This window comes from Melanostigma gelatinosum (genome assembly GCF_949748355.1).
Source record: "Melanostigma gelatinosum genome assembly, chromosome: 2".
Classification (NCBI taxonomy): domain Eukaryota; kingdom Metazoa; phylum Chordata; class Actinopteri; order Perciformes; family Zoarcidae; genus Melanostigma; species Melanostigma gelatinosum.
In genome coordinates this window covers 25,473,611-25,494,660 of record NC_136635.1, presented here as the reverse complement: position 1 = coordinate 25,494,660, position 21,050 = coordinate 25,473,611, and the positions used below count along the sequence as shown (strand labels likewise).

Genomic DNA, 21,050 nt, shown 5'->3' with positions numbered 1-21,050 from the left:
TCAGCCCCTCGTTTACCCTTGACTCGCAGCCCCTCCGGTCGGCTTGCACATCATCTTTATCCCAGATGAAGTAGCAGACTCGGCAGTGTCAGAAGATGATCTAATATGGGAGCCGAAAAGGACACAGAGCCGGGAAATCATCGTCATTTGAAGAGGTTGCCTGTCACATGATGGGTTTGATCAACCCGCGGCGCGGTACACAGAGCCGGGTCTAACAGTGGTACTGGATTAGAGACACAAGCCACTTCCACTGTGATCAGTCACTCACACACTGAAATCCTCCTCGCACACTTCATCCACGTCATGTACAGGCTTCCTCGTCAAGCCTACTGTATGGAAATGAGGAACACTGCTGTTGACAATGAACATGCCATTTCTATTTATTTTTTTTAAAAGGCCATTTCACATGCTTTATTCTGCATCGTAGCAGCATTACAGGTACTGACCTACTGTGAGATATGGTACCAGGCTGGTCCATAGCTGCCTGACCTTTCTGAATGCTTCTGATCTGTGACATGCTGAGACAATGGCAGTGTGTGTGTGTGTGTGAAGAGTCTGGCTCTTACACCCCTCAGACACTGTGTATGGCAAAGTGCTATTGAATTGTTTATTGTCACAAATCACAAACCTTTCAATGACTAGGTGCGACGAGCACACGCCCGCCCACTCATCCATCCATCCAGCTGCTCTGCCCTGAGCGATGCCCTGGTCCGCTGGGCTCTGAGGAGCGTAACGACGGCCCTCCGGAGCCGGGGATTTGAAACGCTCCACCTGCTTATCGATCTCTTCTGCCCGGCTGAGCCAGCCAAGACGGGCCAGCAGAGACAGAGACACAGAGAGAGAGAGAGAGAGAGCGGAAGGGCAATCCGGTGGCCTCAGTCCTCTGATATTCAGGTCTGTCCTTGACACTGCCTGTGGGACAGGCCTGGAGGACGCCTCTTGTCCTCCCTGTAAGCTCCGCATCCAGCCCCTACAGCTAGCCGGCCCTCCCCCCTGGGCCAAGCTGCACTTTACACAGCCATATTGATTTTTTTTGGAGGGCCAGGAAAAGTGTGGCTGGGTGGTGAGAGCGAGCGAGGGAGGGAAGGGAAGGAGGGGGAAATGGAGAAATTGAGGGAGCTTTCTAAAGCACTGACTTCTCCTTGACTGCACCTCGAGACGCGACAACCCTGTTGGAACAACTCGGTGGCCCTGGTGCCCTGCTGGAAACTGCAAATCACAGTCTTTCAATCAACGCTCTCCTTCCTCTCCTCCTTCCGTCCATTTCTCCTTCCCTTCCTCCTTTTCTCACTCCCCCCCCCGACTTACCCCGGGCTGAACCGGACCCTGCCTCAATACCAAGGGACTGCGTCTGCGTTAAAACCGGCCATTCTGCATGGAAAACAGCTGACCTCATGAGAGCATGTTGTAATTTGAAGGTGAAAACTAAAAATCTTTTCTCGATCGACATCATCTTAATGGAAACATTACGCAAACTAACAATTAAGGCAAAATGGCAAATGGCCCTTGCATGTCGGTCATGGCAGCCAAGAGCTCATACTGCTGCTCTTGTGACAAAAAAAAAAAAAAAGGCTGCTAGTTTGAATCCTGCACTGGCTTTATAGCTCAAGATGCCCTTGAACAAGATGTTTTTTTTATTGCCCACCAGACATCTTTAGATGTACTGTGCGACGCCGCTGGTATGTTTCTAATAAAGAGCACGCTCAGTCAATCCTTCCCGGGTAAATAAAAAGGTTATGCAAGGCTCACACGGACAGATCTCTTGAATCGCCCGTCTCTCTTTCTCCTCTTCTTCTCTTCACATTTGACACTTGCTAAAGGTCACTGGAACATCTTTTTTTCCCCCTTTGAGGTGTAGATGAGTGTGAAATAGATGTTGACACCACAGACACATTGAAAAGCACTTAAACAGAGTGGCCATGTGCCAACCTGTCTGTGTCTGGCTTTCTGCATTTGTAAATACTTTTGAATGATTGATCTGGAGAACCTGGGTCTCTCTGTACGGCCTGTCAGGTGCAGTGAGAGAGATCAAAACACAGACGAGGCCCAGTACCTTTTTTTTCCCCCTTTCTTTCTTTCTTCCTCTTCTCACACACATGCACACGTACTCTCCACCTGACAGAATTTACGTGCACCCTGGGGTGACTGGAGGAGTAGCTTTAAGTAAGTGTGCACGTGAGAAAGTGCACACATGGCTCGCCGAGAGGGAACTTTGACGTGGCGTTTGATGTTTCGCTAAAATGGCACACCGGATGCGTGTTAGTGTACCTTATCTCGCACGTGTGACATTTTTCAAATGTGACCGGGTGCCAATAAAGGTTGTGTGTGTGTGTTTATGTAATTAATGACCGGCAGTGGTCCCCCACAGCTCTGGTAATGTGCTTGGATCAGTGATATGAACAGGGCGTGAAAGGTCTGCCCAGCGCCAGCCCTTTAAATGACTGGCTTCTTGTTTCAGGTAGATGGATGGAAATGTTCCAATATTAATGATCGCGTCCCCCCGCCGACCTGTCGCGAGGTGAAACGAGCGACGCAGCCTTCGGCCTCCAACAACAATTAACGGGCCAGAGCTGGCCTTGTCTGCCATTTGTCATCACGTACTCCACCTGTGGACCCCCACCGAACACATGTTGAACGCGTCTGTCAATATATATATATATACGGACTGTTCACCGCCTTGATTTTAAATTGAATATGCAGAGTTCAATGGCGTAGCATTCATCTGCAGTTATTTCTGGGGATATATATTTTTTCTTATGTTTCTTATTTGAAAAAAACAAAACCTGTCTGAAAATGATTAAATTAATATGACCCATTCTTGTGTCTATACGAAAAACATGCTGAGGATTATGTTCTTAATACGAGACGTAAACATCTGATCCGTATTATTTGCATGGGCTCGGAGGGACGACCTTGCATTAAAGGCTAGAACTACACGCCAAATTGAATCCGTAAATACATCTCAGGATAATACAGATTATCCAGAAAAGAATCGACAACAATCAACAGGAAAAGTAGCCGAAAGCTGAAGCGGGTTTTTTTTTCAGATTGTTTCTGGCAACACATCCTGACTGACCTCATTCATATTCATGGTTTGGTCCTGAGCGTGTGGAGACACAGGTTTACACATTACCGACGCCCCGGCTCTGAGGTCAACTCCCACACATTCCGGTTAGCCATTGACCTTTCTGCCCAGTCAGCCATCGCACTCAGTCACCAAACCTCTAGCTGGTACTCTCAAAATAAATGAATGCCACAAGTGGCTGGAAAGAAAATGTCAGAATTAAGAAATGGTTAATTTTTTGCCCTGAATGTTTTTTTTTTTTCAGCTTGGCATGCATGAATTATGAAATGATCTGTAAAAATAGTTTAAAAAGGTAATTTATGACATTGTAACTGGTACTGGAGCTGCTGTTTTTCAGTTTGTGCATTAGGTAGGGTGGACACATCTTTTAGATACATTTTAGAAAGTTGTTAAAAGTGATACAACTGCAGTGAAAGTGGAACCTCTCTGCCTGTGTGGTCGTGTATGTGTGCGACTCTGTAGGTATTTGTGTGGTGGCACCTAGGTGCTGTGTTTTCTCACCATAGTTTGAGTTAGTGACATACCCCGAAGATGAGGTCGACGAACTATAGAACTATAGAGACCTTTATGGAACCAACTTGACTACCGGTTGTGTTTTCGTGAATGTGTGTTTTTTTCCCCTCAGATCAAAGCTGAATTCAAAGCTCCTGCAGACATTCTATGCATCGCCCATGCAAACACCAATGTTCCGAAGGGGTCGCCCTTCTTTATGCCCCGTGTCGCTTCACACGAGCTCCCGAAATTCTGCGATCCGGCGCCAAATGGAGCGCGGCGGAAGCGCCTTTGATGCGAGCGCACAAGTCCGTCAGTCGGAGTCTGAAGTTTTACAGTCGTACTTTCACTTTTGCAGAAGACGAACAGTTCTGAAACGGGTGTCACACAAGTACCAATGGGCTGTATTACACAGCTGCCTCTCATCACGTCACAGGGCCTGGTGAGAGCCAAAGTCTTCTGTCGGTCTGACCCGCATGCAAAAAGAGAGTGCTGCCCTCCTTTGGCTGGAGGGGTTGAGGAAAATATGGCAAAGATAGATATTAGCCAAGATGGAAAGAATACTGAAAAGTGTATACTGGAAAGCACAAGAAGCGCTTTCACATGGGGTGACTGACGACTTGTCGAGCCATCTTTAGGGCTTACTCTACATTGTAGCTACAGTTTGAGATGCATCAGCCAGATCTAAACAAGTCCAGTGGGACTCATGTGTCCTCCTTAAGCAGTCCAATCACATCCAGTACGTTCCAATGCACCCTCTGGGTCAGACACAAGTTAGACTGGACGTGTTTTTATCCCCACAGCGGCAGAGTTATCTGGCTTTTTTTTTTTTTTTTAGCTATTGATGCTAAGCGCTGGACATTAATCTACTCCGCGAGGAACGCTTTGAAGAAAGTGTCCGTTGAAGTGTCACGAATGGGGAAATAAATGAAATTAATAAATATGTGGTACACAGTTTGATATCTCTTATAGGCCAAGATCAAAGAGAACCAATTGAGTTCTATTCTAGCTAATATGTTTTTCTGTGATAAACAGTCCGGCTGAGGGAATAATCCCATCAAGCAAGAGAGAGATTAAAAAAAAAAAAACCATCAGATATATCACTCAGCGCAGACGGTCGGCAGGGCTACCGTGACGCCGCTGTGTTATTATGGGATTGGTAATCTCATTTCTTGGGTCTGAGCAGGAACGCAGACCTTTTTTGAGCCTCGTGGTTTTCCTTCTAGAATCCGGTAGAGAGACGGAGACACAGCGGCCTTCTGATACTGAGAGTCCATCTGCTTCAGAGGGCTCCGGCAACTTCTTCTCTCTCCTTTTTTTCTGTGGAATTTCTGAGTAGCTTGATGTTTCCGACATGTGTGTGACGGCCCTGGTTTGTGTGCGATTGGCGTTGAGGCATCATGCTCGCTACCCCGGCTACGTGTTTTTCTTTTGGGATGGCCATGTATGTGTGTGTGTTTATAGCTATTGGAGCCTTAGACACACACACACACACACACACACACACACAGTGTGAAGGCACACTTTCGTGCTTGTGTACACAGCGGTGGTGCGACCAAAGCAAGACTGTAAGGATCTTACTTACAGCAGATGGATGCCAGGATATGGATCTGTACAGGCAAACAGCAGCGCACAGATAAAAAACACACACACACACACACACACACACACACACACACACACACACACACACACACACACACACACACACACACACACACACACAGAGACAACACTCGCCCAGAGCCTCACCTTGATATCTTGAGCTTCTGTCATGAGTTCGAATTTGACACCAATGAATGTGTGTCAGGTTGTCAATTTCTTCCAACAGCCTTTGAATGCAGTCTGGCCATGAATAGTGCATGTTGTTTTGTTTTTTTACACTCCAACTGTCTGCGAGTCTGTTTGTGATTCACCAAACTGCTTCTGATCTGATGCCCTCCCATTTCTTCCGCCTGCGTTACTGGGCTCTGTTTCCCCCCCCAGGTCTACAATGCACACACTTCACGCATCCTTTCATACCTGCACTTTAATGTTATTAACAGGACATTTTATTTCACTCTTAAAGTCGGGACATGTTGTGGCAGCCGGTTCCCATGTTCCCTGCGGTGTGCCGCATGAGGTCTTTGGCATTATTAGGGCAGTTGAAATGCGAGACTCCTGCGTGGCGTTTGCGGCCCTTCATGCCAAACTTTTAAAGTCTGAACCCACATACACAGATACAACGCCTTCACACATACCTTCGCACAAGCACATACGGAAGGCAGGGTGGGGGAAATAGTTGTGAAATTCATTTGGGCAAATAGTTGTTATGCCAGTTGCCACTGGACTCTTATGTCTTTCTACAGTTTCTTATGCCAGGAAGTAGTGAGATCATTTTCTAATTTGTGACCAACCACAGCACCTTGGTGTGGATGCTTTACAGAAGTCACAGTTTGCCCCTCACACCATCTCCGCAATTTCCAAAAAGTAATACTCTGTTTATATGTTAATAGAGGTATTTGATAACTTAGACACCAAAGTGAGTACGTAAAAAAAAAAGAAATGCACTAGCTACATGCAGAAGGTTCCTGCTGCTACTTATCAGCCTGTTTTACTGTGTTGTGTTTCAAAGAGGCGGAAGCTACTGCAGGAGTTGGGAGACCAGAAGATCCCCTTTCTGGGACCTGCAGATCGGGGCTATCAGCAACTGGTGAGCCAGCCACACTTCGGCATTATGCTACTGATATGAGCTCCACTTTAAAACAGCCTACAGTGGCCTTCTGTCTTCTATAACCTGCTCTTACAGCCCTGTATTGTGTAATAGTTTGCTCAAGATTGGAGCAAGAAGCATGTTTTCCAAATCAGATTGTAATTTCCTTTTGTTTGTTGTGTTTTTGTGTGTCATGATCATCCTGATAAGAATGTCTTGTGTTCCCAAGTGGGACTCCAGTTACTCCGGCCTGGTTCTGAGGAGATCCCTCTCGCTGCCCGCCGAGCTCCATGGTCGGGTGCAGATGGCTCTGTTCACCCTAAGAAGGAAGGGCTGCCTCCTGAGAGATTTGGTTCGCATCCGTGAACGAGATGTGTTCACCGCCGTGTCACGGACTCTGCTGGGTGAGCCGGGCCACACCTATCGCTATCTGGACACGCGGCTCTTTGCCATCCCCTGGCACAGCGAGGACGCCGAGCTCAAAGGACAAAACTGCTGTGACCCGGATTTCAGGGCCGCTTGCAAGGCATTGTGTGAGCTTAACACCTTCTTCTGCACTGATGTGTCTCTGCTGAAGGAAGGAGACCGGCTTACACAAGGTGCGAAGGGGGAGGCAGAGGCCAAACAGGGTGAAGAGGGGGACGCAGGGTCTAAACACAGCGAAGACTCCAAAAATAGTGAAGGAGGGGACTCCGAGTCCCGACAGAGTGAGGAGGGGGACGCGGAGTCCAAGCACAGCGAGGAGTGGGACATTGAGTCGAAACACAGCGAAGAAGGCTGCTCTGGGCCGAAACAAGAAGGCGAATGGGAGACGGAGTCCAAACCCAGCAGTGAGGAGGGAGAGCCCCGCCAGGTCAAACCCAGCGAATCGGAGCACAGCGAAGGAAAACTCCCCGGCTGGGCGCCTAAGGCCGTCGGCGGTACAGAGATTAAACCTGCGGGACTAGGGGCCCCGGAGAAACCTGTGGAACAACTCAAGCACAGCTTGTCAGATCACCACATTAAAGACAGGGACGAACAGGCAAGCGGGCAGGGGTGTTCCCAGCCGAGTCCTCGACAGGTATGCACCGGCCCGGTCAAGTTCAATGTCACCTTACTCAACTACATGGACCCAGCGGCTATGAGCCAGCTCAAAGAGGAGCCTTACTATGGCATGGGGAAAATGGCAGTAGGGTGGCACCACGATGAGAACCTCATCAGTCATTCTCCAGTGGCTGTTTACAGCCATAGCTGTCACAATGACAAAGGTAAGCATCAAAGCTAAAATAGCTTAAAATTGTGCAAATTGGATAACAATAGTTGAGATCCCGAGATTTAACACTTTAGGCACTTAAATCCAAAGTATGTCATGTTGTTTCTGAAATTAATATTCCGTTTTTCTCTCTCCCTTCAATATCCCATCAACTTATCTCAGTGGCTTTGTGGCGGATCAGATACAGCTAACCTTGTGTATTATGGCCCCGCAGCAGCGCGGCAGCAGCTGTAGACACGGCCTCTGGTGAGGCAGCCATCAGATCCATCTACGTGATAGTGTCAGGGCATTATCAAATGTCATCAGCGGCTCGCTGCTGACAGCCTTATCGTAGAGCGCGCGTCGGGAGATCACAGGCATGTGGATCTGAGCTCTTAACATGCACTGAATGGCGCAGTCTTAACAAACAGGCCTTATCACACACGCCGCATCTCATCTAAATCATTTCCCCGAGAAATGATCGATGTGCAATTATCTGATGTGGAATAATGAGCCCTGCTTTGATAAGTGTTCCTGGACTGGATACTGTATGGATGATACGACGTCTCCTAATTATGGAATGTGCTCTCTTTCAAGAGCTGATAGTGCGTGCTGATCGAGTTGATAGAGGATCTCAGTGAGAGAGGAACATCGCTTTCTAGAGCAAAGCAGCTATGGTCGATTAAATTACCCACTATACGAATGATTAAAGAAGCTGCTCTTTGTCCTTTGCTCTCATATTAAAGTCCCTTTGAGCAGCCACTCACCAGATCATTCCTTGCACCTTCCACAGGCTGGAAGGACAGCAGAACATGCTCTCCTGTTGTGGAGGCAGATACGTGTGCAGCTGTAGTTCAGCATGTACTGTGCTGTCAACAGCGGGATCTCTGCCTGTTTTACTGGCTGTACGGTCTTGCATCTGTGTCGTGAAACTGTAATTTTACAATATCAAACAGGTGAGATGCCAACTGCTCTGACATCCCGACCCACTTTACAGCTGGGCTTTCTTCATTGTGGTTTCTTAACCAGAAACACCTGCTACAGCGGCCTGTTTCGATGATTTGTTCTAGGCCATTTCAACTCTGACCCTGTGAACACGAGCTTCAAACACCGTGGCGGAACACCTTGCAGTGCTCAGCAGCTGCGTCTTTTTCTAGTCCTGAATAACCCCACAGCTCCAGACTTTAGAGAGGAAAGTCTGACGGAGCTCTGAGGACTCCCAGAACCAGGCTAATGAAATTGTTACCTTAGGGAACGTTGCACTTTCACCATAAGGTCACGTTTCTTAAATTGTCCCTGAGAAGAAAGAAACACGGTACATTAGATACCTTAGATGCACAGTGATTAGATGTTTTGCATCACACCTGCTCCCTTTGATAGGCTTTTTTTTTTTTCTTTCTCTTTAAACATCCTCACCTAGTTTTTCAGCCAAGTGGAGTGTTCTGAGTGTTTTTCCCAGCTGCGCTGATCCAAAGGAATCTGCCACGACTGAACATTTTCCGGCACAGAGGATGATATTCCACCATTCCCGGGGCCTTGGGGAGTGCTGCCATTAGCTGGCTCTCAGAGCACAATGGCTGGAAATTAAGTTACTATTTATCCGTGCTGAGCAAAGGAAAAGGCAGCTGTGGGGCAGAGAGGCCCAGAAAGACTTTAGTATTGATTTTGCTGAAGGGTGTTGGCCAGCCAGGCCAAATCTTGTTTTCTTAGTGTGCCGTTGTAAGAATGGAAGGAGGGAGAAGAACAGCGAATGGGTTCAGAAACAGGAATATCATAGGATACCTGCTGTCCAATAACACAGTCTCACACACTCACTAAACAACATCAAGGGCTTTTATCCAACTATTTCCTCTTGCACAGCATAATGATGGCATAAAGATCCGCTGCTAACAGCCAACACATATCATCTTCGCTCTGCTGTTAAGTGATTCTCCCCTTTTAGAGACAAAGGCTTACATCTCACAGCCCTTGTTTGAGTGGTGTGGTTTTAATCATTGCACTCCTTACTATTTCATTTTATTCATTCATCTTGGCTACATTTAAGGCATTGTTAGAGCGTTTTAGCACTGCATTACCCAGATATCACTTGTATTTTCAGATGTGAAAAAAAAGCGGTTGGGATTAACATTGTGTTAAATAGCCGTCATTCTATGGCGATAAACCACATGGAAATGTGAGGAATTTAAGCCTATTGCACTTTTACACTCAGTTGAAGTCACGCTGGGTGAAACTGTCAAACCAAACGCCTGAAATGTGAATATAAATGTAAAATGCAAATTGTTACAGTGAGTCGGGCTGTGTGTGACTGACAGGTGAGAGCAGTGAGGGAGGCAGCGGTGAGGAGGCATGCTGGAGGATCGGGCTCAAGGTAGCCTGGGACATCCGCACACCTGGCCTGACGCTGCCGCTGGAGTCTGGAGACTGCTATTACATGAGAGGTACTAAATCTTCCCCCGCATGCACATGTAAACACGTCGCCCACACAACTTTCACCGGTGTGTCTGACTTAGGAGGAAGGAACACGTTTATTACCCCGCGTTTGAGTGTTGCTTGTACTTTGTCCCAAATGACCCATGCCAGCAGGATGCACTTCCCACTCACGCTTTATTCTCTTCTTCTAACCCTCGCCGCAGGAGAAGTGGAGCTGAGGTGTGTGTGTGTGTGTGTGTGGTGACTTGGCCTGAACACGGAACTTTAAGGTTCCATGAAATTGTGTGCATTAGAGAGGTTAGGAAAGCCAAATGTTATTTTTTGAAGTCCTGTGACCCAGTGCTGACTATGTCTCTATGTAGAGGACAGACAGCGAGCCACATGGCTGTAAATCACAGCTTAATGCTTTCTGGCTGCAGCAGACACCTCCACACTCCTCTGTTCGGCCCTGTGGGCCCTTCCAAGCTTTCTCATGTGTGAGTGTGAGGACATTCATCCACCTCACAGCAGAAGCTCGCGTTCAGATGAACAATAAGTTAAGTAGTGTTGTTCTTAAAGGCGCTCTGCTGTCATACGTATTCAGGGATAAACATACTTTACAGTACGATCTCCACCTCACGATCAGTCTTTTCCTAATATGCTCAATGAATTACTGTATTTTTTTTGTTAAATAACTGATTTAGTTTTACACAAACCTGTTTAAACTGAATAGCCTGAACACCATATATAAAATATCTAATTTTTTACTTTCCCCCCCAACTTGGATTGGCTAATGCCTTTTTACTGTATTCCCTGTTACTGCTTACTTCTCTGGAAATCAGTTCAACAAATGAACTTTCTTTTATTTCCATATTTTCTATGTTTTATCATCCGACCTGCTCGGTGTGTGGTAATGTACATATTTGACCTATAGTGATTAGAGGCACTTTGTGATTAAAAGATGGCCGCTTGGATTCTTCCAACAGTGAATACGTACATCCATAGTTTGTGCTGTTTTATGAAGACACTGAACCTGTGCACGCTGCATGAATGTCAAAATCATAAATACACTGCTCAGATTTACAGCAGCTTTCAGCATAGAGCAGAATATGGACGTGATCTACAGGCCTATATCAAACACATTTTTTCTTTGATGTTTTTCTTGAATTTCATTTTAGTTATTTTTCAGCCCGAGATCCCACGAGACCCATTCTACAAATTCAAAACATATAAGCAAACTACAAAACGTACATTCACTCAAGAGGAGGTTTTGGTTTTTGAGATTTGTACCTGTACTGTTAAAGTACACAATATATACCCCATATTTCACCGAACAGCACAATGGGTTATTTTTTCCACAAGTTCATTCAGCGTCTCCCCAGGTAGGGTGTGACACGGGAAATTGTGCCGGTGATTTATGGTCCAAAGGCAGAACCTGAACCAAAACATGTCGAGAACTGGTTCCTTTTTTTTTTTTATTGCAATGACATAGTGTATCCGAGGTGCCCCAACACATGGACTGTCCAGATGCTGTACAGCTAGCGTACCCGTGCCTGTCGAGGCTTACAACAGCAAATGCACAACACAAACACTGTGTTATAAGTAACTGCATTCTGGATTAATCAGCATGACTACAGCAGGGGAGCAAAGTGTAAATCCCAAACATGTGACACAGGAAGCTGCTTTACTTGTTTTTGTCTAGTCAGCTACTATCTACTTCATCGACACTATGCTCAAGTGTTTGCCGATCTGAATCATTTTACAATCAAGGAACAGGAAGGTTTTTGAATGGATTCCTGCCGTTGAGCATTTGAAGCTGCTCTGTTTTCATCTGAGAGCAGCGATGTCTGTACCTAATATTCAGCCTGACAGGGCTTGAAGCCGACCTCCTTTAGCTGGATAAGATTTACAATAGAACAGTCAGTTTCAGGCCAGCCATGATAATAGAGTGATGGGCTGTTGTGCAGACCATTCTAATGGGACTTGACTGTCGCGGATCAGTGGGGATTTATGCTCCACTTGGCGAGTACGCCCTTGAGAGGCCAACTGCTGCACAACGATAGCAGCTCACACACAGTCCTTGGCTGTCTGACGCTTTGTCGGTCTACCTGAATTAAACACTTGGCACAATGCACGAACATATGCACGCACCTATAAATTTGCACAAACTCACACACAGTCCTCTGCTTATTGGAGGATAAACACCTCCTCCCCCCCAATGTGGTTTCAAACACACACGTACACTCAGACAGAGCAGCCACCGCTAGACCATGTGTGCCAATATATTGTACCAGTGTTTTAGCGGCATACACCATATGATAGCTAGTTAGTGGTATTAAAAGAAAAACTACAACGTTGTATAACCGCAGACACCGTAATGTCTTTTCAGCACCATTTGTCGCCGGGTGGCCCCTTTGAACTGCTAATGTCTGAGCTGCTGGAGGCAAATTGAATCACCATCATTTCCACCCAAATGGAATTTCAGTGGTTAAAAAAAGAACAATGCAAGTCTTGACACCGGGCCTGTTCAATAATCAGATTCCCAGCTCCCAATGCACAGGGGGACTGGAGAAGAGAGTTGACCCAATATATTTAAAAGCCTGCTTCCTGGAAAAGGAGGACAAGTGGCAGCAGGCGCAGGGGTTGAAAGAAAGATAAATATTTATTACAGTTATCGAGTTTGCCTCTACTCCCTCCTGATCCCACTGAGGCATCAGACGCGCCAAGAAAAGAGCAGATTGATGGAGATAATTTGTTATTGGATATAAACAGTTTTAAAGACGCAGAGTAATTCTGCCCGGAGACCTAATCCCTCACAATCTCATCAGGGTGAAGAAAACACCGGCAAGTTGTTTTGTTTGTCACCATCTTTTTTTTTTTCTATCCCACCAAACAATAATATCTTCCTCCCAAAGCATTTGGCTGTTTGACTTTCAAATCAAAGGCATTAGCCAGTGTACTCTTGCTCAAGGCGGGTGTAAATATGCACATGTGCTGTGAATGACAGCTCTGTCATGGCTAAATTAATTATTGGTACGAGGCAAATAATGGCAGAGCTGAGAAACATCTATACACACAAAGAAACACATGGAGGGATACACAGGAAACAGCAGTAAGGCCTCTTTGTAAAGCTTCTGTGATATTGGACAAATGTTTGTTGGTATGGCTCTTCCATCTTGACAGATTGAGCACGATCTGGTTTTGTTTGGTAATTAAAATCAAAGTACAATGCTGCTCATTCTATTTGATTCGTCGCTGGACCAAGCGCAATCTGTCTGAGTGTACAAGATGATTTAGTCGTCATGTTGCTTCATGCCCTGCTTTTCATCTGTTTTTCTGTTGTCTTCGGTTGTTGTCTTTTCATTATAATTAATTAAAAACACACGATGAAAATAAGAAATCTCAACTCTTGTTCCATTCTGCCATTTTTTGCCCCACGATGTTTTATTAGATAGTTGTTGCGGATAGCCTGTGAACTATTCTTCGCTGCTCTGTTTGATGATCGTTGGCATGTTCTGATAGATTTCTCTTCCGTGTTTCCACCAGATGACCTGAACAGTACCCACCAGCACTGTGTCCTGGCTGGAGAGACCGCACGCTTCAGCTCTACTCACAGAGTGGCCGAGGTGAGAAGCCAATAGGCCTAAAAGGGAAAATGCAGCGTTTTGAATTAGTTTTGAAAATGCTGTATAGCGAGCCAACAGTGCCCTTTGATTTCAGTACGGGCTGCTGGTACTTAGACGCTATATTAGGGAAAGACTGCACATAATGAAAGACTTAAACACTCGTGTTTTCATTGTAATTAAAGTATTCCATGATCTCTATTGGGTGAAAAGAAATGTGAAGATTTATGAAAGCTTAAAATAGATAACCGTTGTCCTAGACACCATTAACTGGTAAATTAATGGCATTTGCAGTACATAGCTATGTTGAATTGAACAGACTGTGTGTGTGTGTATCAAAAACAAACATTCTCACACTTAAACTTAACTTTTAGATTGTATTTTGATTGGCAGGGCCCTAGCCAAACCCTGCATGGCAGTTATTTGTATAACATTGGGTTTGTCCCTCTCCCACCAGTGTTCCAGTGGGACCCTGACCTACATCCAGTCGCGGTGTCAAGAGGCCCTGTCCAACCTGCACACTGACCCAGAGACAGGCTCCCACAGCCTGCTGGCCCTGCTGCCGACAACGCTACAGCACTGTGAGGAGATTCACAATGAGGTGGGGACATGGTGTTTGTGTTCACATGCTCATCCGCATGTGTGTGTGTGTGTGTGTGTGTTTATGTGCTTTTCTGTGTGTGTCTGTTTTGCATGATTGCACACACGTGTCTGTGATTTTTGCAGAATTCCAACTGTTGACGTTTGTATTGGGACTGTTGAGTTTGTATTGGTGTTCATTTTTAACTTGCGGAATCCTGTTGTTGCCCTTATTACTACTTTTGCAGCGGGTCTGAAACAAACAGCATTTGAAATTAGTTTGGCCTGCTTTGATTGCTGGATGAGTAAGGCTCGCCACATTGGACAACGGAACATGTGCCAATAAAGTTTAGACAATCGCGTGCCAGTCTTCTTTTTCTTCTGATGCTGTAGACCGCGATCATCTGGCACTCCAAGGACTGTAAAGATGGCAAACAACCATCTGCAAACATGACAGGATTTATCGGGACAGAATCAAAAGGAGGAGGGGAAGATATCAGAAAATGATCATGGAATATAGAGAATTTAGATTCTTCATAATATGGATAAATAATGTATTTGATCAATGTGCTTTTGTAGAAAAATCGACTTGACGAACAAACACAGAATTTCAACAAATACAAGAACAACATTTTGTTAATTGAAACCGTGCATAGCATATGGAAAATTATAGTCAAATGAATTGAGCTGCACGAAAGTCCAGGTACTCTTAACCCTGGTTTGAATAGTCCTTTGCATATCCTCCCCATCATGGGACTTACAGACCATACTGGCTGTCCCCTGGTAGCAGGTTAAAACACTGTAAACGGCAAAATGCGAGCTCGCCAGCTTTTTACCTTCTTACCTGATTGTTTCTACCCAGGGAAAAGCCTCCAAGATGAAATCCAGGTTGTTCTCATTTGTCCTGGCCTGGTGATGGATCGTGAGGCAGTAGCCTCTCCATATGTTATCTAAAGATGGAGTCATGCCCCGCTCCCCTCGCTAACCTCTCTTCCCACACAAGGAGTGATGGTATAGAGGGATAGAGCGAGGTCAAAAAAAGAGGGACGTGAGGGGCCGCCTGCGGAGCCACCAGCCCCTTGCGCTAGCTTTGCCGCAGGCCAACAGTTAATATAGCACGTCACCTCTCCCTCCCCTTTTACACCCCTGGGCTCAAAGCGCGCATCCTAGCCGACGCTAGCACCCAGGCTCCTCAGCGGGACGCCATGACAGATGAGTCTGACGTAAGGTTGTTTAAAGGTTGTAGGCAATATTAATTATTCAGCACTGCCAAACAATAGGTGCTGTCTGTGTCAGGAGCAGCGCTGCGCTAGTTGAGCTCGCAACACCTGCTAGTTTGCCGCATAGCGCCACAGGATTAGCAAGCATAGGCCCCCCCACCAGGAGGGCAAAGCAGGTTTATTCAGGAACGCCAGGATGCTATTTATAACAGAGCAGGTGTGTGTGTGTGTTTGTGAATGTTTAAGTAAGGGGGGTGCTCTCGGGGGCTCAACCCAACCCTACCTGGCACTCACAATGATAGATGTGGCCATTTGTTTGGAGTTGCCCACGAGAGCAGAACACCCACTTAAATGATGTATTGTTGGTGCGGTTATTTATGATGGCGGCCCACTTTGGTGCTTGGCGGGTGCATATTGCGCTGGTCGTGTTTGACACGGACGACCGAGGAGCGAACAAGCCTGAAACGCGCAGGCAGCCTGACCTGAGCAGTGCCTTATGGGCCTTTCCTTAAAAAGCGCTAAACAGAAAGCTAGCACCGCTTGACATGCCACGGATATATTGTGCAACGCGGTGGGGGTGGAGGTTGACACTTGTCAGAAGACGTGGGCGGGTCTGACGATGATGAAGCAGAGCGTCTGCCATCTGAGTACGAGTTGTTCAGGGATGGGGCGGGATGTCGAGTTGAAGTCGGGGTTGATGGGAGACAGAGACAGAAATGAAGAAAACTGAAGTTCCCACCTGTTTGTTAAGCATGGTCCCTCACACTGTCTCTTTTTAATCTTTCCTCCTGTCTTAGGTGGCGAGGGGGGGGGGGTAGTCTAACATAGCATCGCCACACGGCCCCCGTGTGCATGTTTGGCTTTGAAATGCTCATCCCGGATGCAAACGTCTTGTCTCATTTAAAGCCACTGTGTCACTTCCCAGGTGGGTGTGTGACAGAGTGCCCTGAGGGACCCCCTCTAATGATGCTAGTCCCCCCCATGGACAAGGTTTTGCCACATGTTCTGGCAGAAAGTAAACTGTGTGGAAGCAGGTGTGCGTGACCTTCCAATGTCCTGTTTTCAGGCCACAACGTCTCCCCAGGCGCTACGGTATTGGCTTGGCTTTGAAACACCTGTCCTTAGGGCCTTATGCTGGCAATATCATTGTAATCGTATAAATCACCTCTCAAAACACCAGCAGATCTGTGCAGTTCGGAGTTTGTGTTGTATCTCCCAGTTTCATTAGATTTTACTGCTGTTTTTAATTAATATGAGACATGCTACCTGTTCATTTTAAGGGTTTATTGTTTTATTTTTCTTTGAAGATCACAAGGGAAACGACATTCTCAAAGTGAATGCGTTTCACACTCTGAGCTCGGTGGAATCATGATCAGGCCAAAGGTTCTTATGACTTCTACATATGTGGCCTGAGACAGAAAGAAAAAAATTGAATCTCCTCCTATTTTATGGATGTAGAAAGAAATAGAAAGGTAATCTGTGCATGTACAGTGTAACCTAGCTTGTGTATGACCACTGGCAAGTGTGTGATGAGTGTAAATTGCGTGCCTGGTTGCTCACAGAGAGATGGGGGGGGTACCAGTTCTCCTGGCTGATGTGTGAGGAGGTCTGGAAAGGTAAACAGAGGACGACAGAGTGGGATCGAACCAACTCTCATCAGCTCCCACCTCAGGGCCACGGCAATGGAAATTGATTGGACCCGCTCAGGGAATACCGTGAAGGTGTTGGAAAGAAAAAGAAAACGTGGCTCATTAAATGGGGGGGGGGAAAGGGGGCTGCTTTGCTTTAACTCCAGACTTGCCATGGTGGGCGGCCAGTCGACTAATGTGGGGCTAATGTGTAGTTAGTGTGTCCATCACCTGCAGAGATGACAGCCACTGCCGCAGGGGAGCCACTAGCTCCCCTTTCGCTCCCCCACGCCGTCTCAGAGAAAAACTAGCCCGAACAACCACTCTCTATTTGACACACACTTTCGATCTGGCTGCCTGGATAGGTGGCATTTAGTCCGAGTCCCCCTCTTGGTAACTCTCAGCTGGGCGGCCGGACTCCAAATGCCACATAGATAGCACTCCTCAGTAGCTTCAGATGGCCAGCTTTGTGGCTGCCACTGGCCTGCGCAGTGGGGGACAGGCAGCCATGTCGGCTCAAAGTGGAGAGACACAGGTTGGTTTCTTCTCACTAAAGGACAGGCAGACAATCAGAGAGATGGAAGGAGGGACTGACACAGAGAAAAGGGACGTCCGATATCGGCGCTCTTGCGGCTTTGTTGTGTGTTTGAGCTGTAGTGATCGAAGGCGAGTGGATTTGGAGGGTGTTGAGGGGACCATAAAGGATGACATTTCTTTGAAGGGCGGGTTGTATGGAGTGAGTGAGAGGCTGCTGAGCAGTGCCACTGGCTGTGTATTCTCCCTGACATGCTCCAGTCCTTGCATGTCATCCCCGCTGTGATCAGAGCCCTTTGGAAGCAAATGGCAGGATGATACTGTGCACAGTTTCTACCGAAGGCAGACCTCACTCAAGTTGTTTGTGCAAATAATTCGTGCCCTTTGTATTAACTTGCTCGGGGTGCGGGACAGTAGGTGACTTGCTTCATAGCATATCCCAATGACCACATGCTTCTTTGGCCACGAGTCACTTTCCAAAGATTCAAAGTCCCGAAGCTATGAGACCACTATGATGAAGAGACAAACCTTTCTGCCCATACACATAATTCAATTGCATTGGCAAAGATATTGGGGAACGAAACTTCCTGCTACCCGGACTATGCTTGCTCGCAGGGCATGACTCCATCTTTTGTTCCAATGCAAGATCTTTTCACTTCCTTGTACTGCAGGTTGGGTGCCATGCTAAGCACTCAATATCAACAACACAGACTGGTGAACAAAAGCATATTTGAATGGATACTTTTTTGGGTAGAACTTACCCGCTTAAACCTTGTTGCTACTATTTACGAGTTTGCAGCTCTGAACGGGGTCTGTTGTTTACATTGGATAATGCTCTGTTGAAAGAACAATGAACTAAATAGTTTTCAGAAAAGGAACAATAGCTCTCTCTGTCCCATTTGACATGCGACTCCTTTATACGCAGCGACTTTTTGTGTTGTACAGTTGTCGCCGTCAAAATGAAATGGAGCGTGCATTGTTTTGGGTGGATGATGCTTTGTAGGACGTTTTGGGGGAGGGCAACTCGCGGCGTCTCGCGTTTACGTTGGCGGCAATTGGGGCAATCTTTGACACTCACATTGGCAATTGTATGCAGAGACATTAACAAAGCCACGCACAGAACCTATGTAGACAGATACACACAAGGGCGCGAACATACCGCGGCACATACAGGTACAAACGCACGAATGCACGAGGAACGACACACTTAGAAATAGATAGGCTACATGAAGCATCCTTGCGAGGATTAAATCAGCACTTCAAAAGAGCAGGAAACAAAAACACTCCCAGCGGAGGAGAGGCTCGGCAGCCGAGACTGTCATCTCCAGACGGAGCGAGGGAGTGGGAGAGGAGGGGGAGGGGGCGGAGTTTTCAGGTGTGCTGACTGGAAGGTGTGTGTGAACAGACGTCTGGGTTTGTCTGGGTGTTTTTGGTGAGGGTGTGATTCTACTCAGAGAGATGACCAACGTTTGTCCTGTTTGATTTAGGACAATTTGTGACTCATGCAATTCAAAAAACGTGACTTTGCTGTGTTTTTCCTTTCAAACATCTCATAAATAGTATTATATACTCTTATATTTCAAATTAATATTTTTAAAAGGGCAAATGGATAGACCTCATGCCCGAAAAATAAAAAATAGGACATTTCGAAATATTTATTCATGCAGTTTTTATAAAAGAAATTATTTTTTATTGTCTTAATACAAATAGAAATTTACTGAGACAGAAAAACACCAATATTGTACATGCAAGTATGAATGTGAACGCTGAAATATTTTATGATATTATTTTGGAATAAAATGGTGCTAATAAAGCGAAATAAAGCAATTGTCAATGTATTTGTTTGTGGACATGTATGATATTATACAGAACCAAAATAAAGTTTGTTTCACATGAATATTTCACAATTTAGAGTAATATAATATAAAAATGTTCATCCTCTATAATAATTTAAATCTTATGCTGTAATGTTTAATGTGACAATACTCATTCGTCGTTTACTTAAAGCCATGGGAGAATTGGTCTGAACCAGCTTTTAAAAAAATCTTGTTTGTGTGTGTGTGTGTGTGTGTGTGTGTCTCTGCAGGTGGAGTTTGAGTGGCTGCGGCAGTACTGGTTTCAGGGCCAGCGCTTCGCCCGCTTCTGCAGCTGGTGGACCGGACCGATGGAGCAGCTGGAGAAGGACTGGAAGCTCATGGAGACGATGGTAAGGCCGCTCAGACACACTGCTGGCCTCACTGTCTGGTCTCTGCACCTCGGTAGTTTACTGGACCCGTTTTCATTACTCTACTAATCCTTTAGTGGCTGAACTAAATGCATTTCCTTTTTAATGTGCGGGCTGTTTCTTCAGTGACATACACACTATCCTCAGTCCTAGATGTTACAGGGATTCCATTCCTGTTTTAGAAAATACATGAAAGGAAAAACATCGCATGAAATAGCTTTTTTGATATACAAAATCAGTTTGATAACAATAATAATAAAACATGAACTAGAAAAGAAAACAGATATAATAGTCCAACTTTTTTTTTACCATTGCCCTAAAATATGAGCAGTTCCAGTGTAGGCACTCTGTCATTTCATAATAAGGGCTTTCAGCTTTCTAAATGCTCAACATGCCTGCGCTTGTGCTTCTTAAACAAACTACATAAGTGATCTGCTGTCCAACAATGTTCTTCACACGTTAGGGTGTGTTTATCATGACATGATGGATTGTCTAACTTCTCACCACGCTGCGATATTAAGGATGTGTCATGTGTTAAATTGCAGCTTCAAGGAAGTATTATTAGAGAGGACCGTGCATGGGCACGCAGCTATTACTTAAGACACCACTGTAAAGGAATCACTTAGTAATGTCAGACTCATAATTAAGTTACCTTAGTCACAGCTCTGTACAATACATATGTGACGCATACACACGCGCACGCACACACACACACACAGCACTGTAGCTATGCAGCACACAAAATCACACGTAAACATGCTTGGTCTCGCTTTCTCGCCCTCCCTGCAGGTTCTTTGCAGTCTGTCTCTCATAGCTAGATTTCAAAGAGTGTGTGTGTGCTCATGTATGTGCGTGTGTTTAATACCCAGACAGCGGAAGCAGCAGGGGGCACTCTTGTATCACTGTAGCAGCAGCAGCAGCAGCGGCGGCGGCGGGAGCGAAAGAGCTGCGCTCCTCTTTTCCTCTCTGCTCCGTCTCTCTCTCTCTCTCTCCTTCTCTGTGTCTCTTTATGTCTCTCACCCTCTCCTGCTGTCTGTGGGAGCTCTCTGTCTCTGTCAGTGTCGAGCGCTGAGCAGTAATCACATCTAATGCTCAGGCGGGGATAAAGGCAGGAGCTGGAGGAGAACTGTACTGCTGCCGACGCTGTTCGGCTCCAACCGTAGTCTCTCTCCTGCACTTCCCTCTCTCTCACTTAGTCGAACAGCCTGGCAGAGGGTGGGTGGGTGGGTGGGTGGGTGGAGGGGTTAGTAGACGGGGGCTAAACTCATCTAGAGCTCCACCTCCGGGCCCAGATGAAGTGTGTGATTTGGACCTGTATTTAGAAAAGGGCATC

At 46.2% G+C, this 21,050-nt stretch overlaps 1 protein-coding gene across 1 annotated transcript in view; it reads left to right on the top strand.

Moving 5' to 3' along the window:
* fto (FTO alpha-ketoglutarate dependent dioxygenase) overlaps positions 1-21,050 on the top strand; it is a 115,158-nt gene that overhangs the window by 12,839 nt on the left and 81,269 nt on the right. The window contains exons 2-7 of the mRNA XM_079288608.1: positions 6,192-6,269; positions 6,499-7,516; positions 9,813-9,938; positions 13,456-13,535; positions 13,990-14,133; positions 19,580-19,699. Of these exons, the coding sequence (XP_079144734.1) occupies positions 6,192-6,269; positions 6,499-7,516; positions 9,813-9,938; positions 13,456-13,535; positions 13,990-14,133; positions 19,580-19,699 (1,566 nt within the window). The remainder of the gene's footprint in view (positions 1-6,191; positions 6,270-6,498; positions 7,517-9,812; positions 9,939-13,455; positions 13,536-13,989; positions 14,134-19,579; positions 19,700-21,050) is intronic.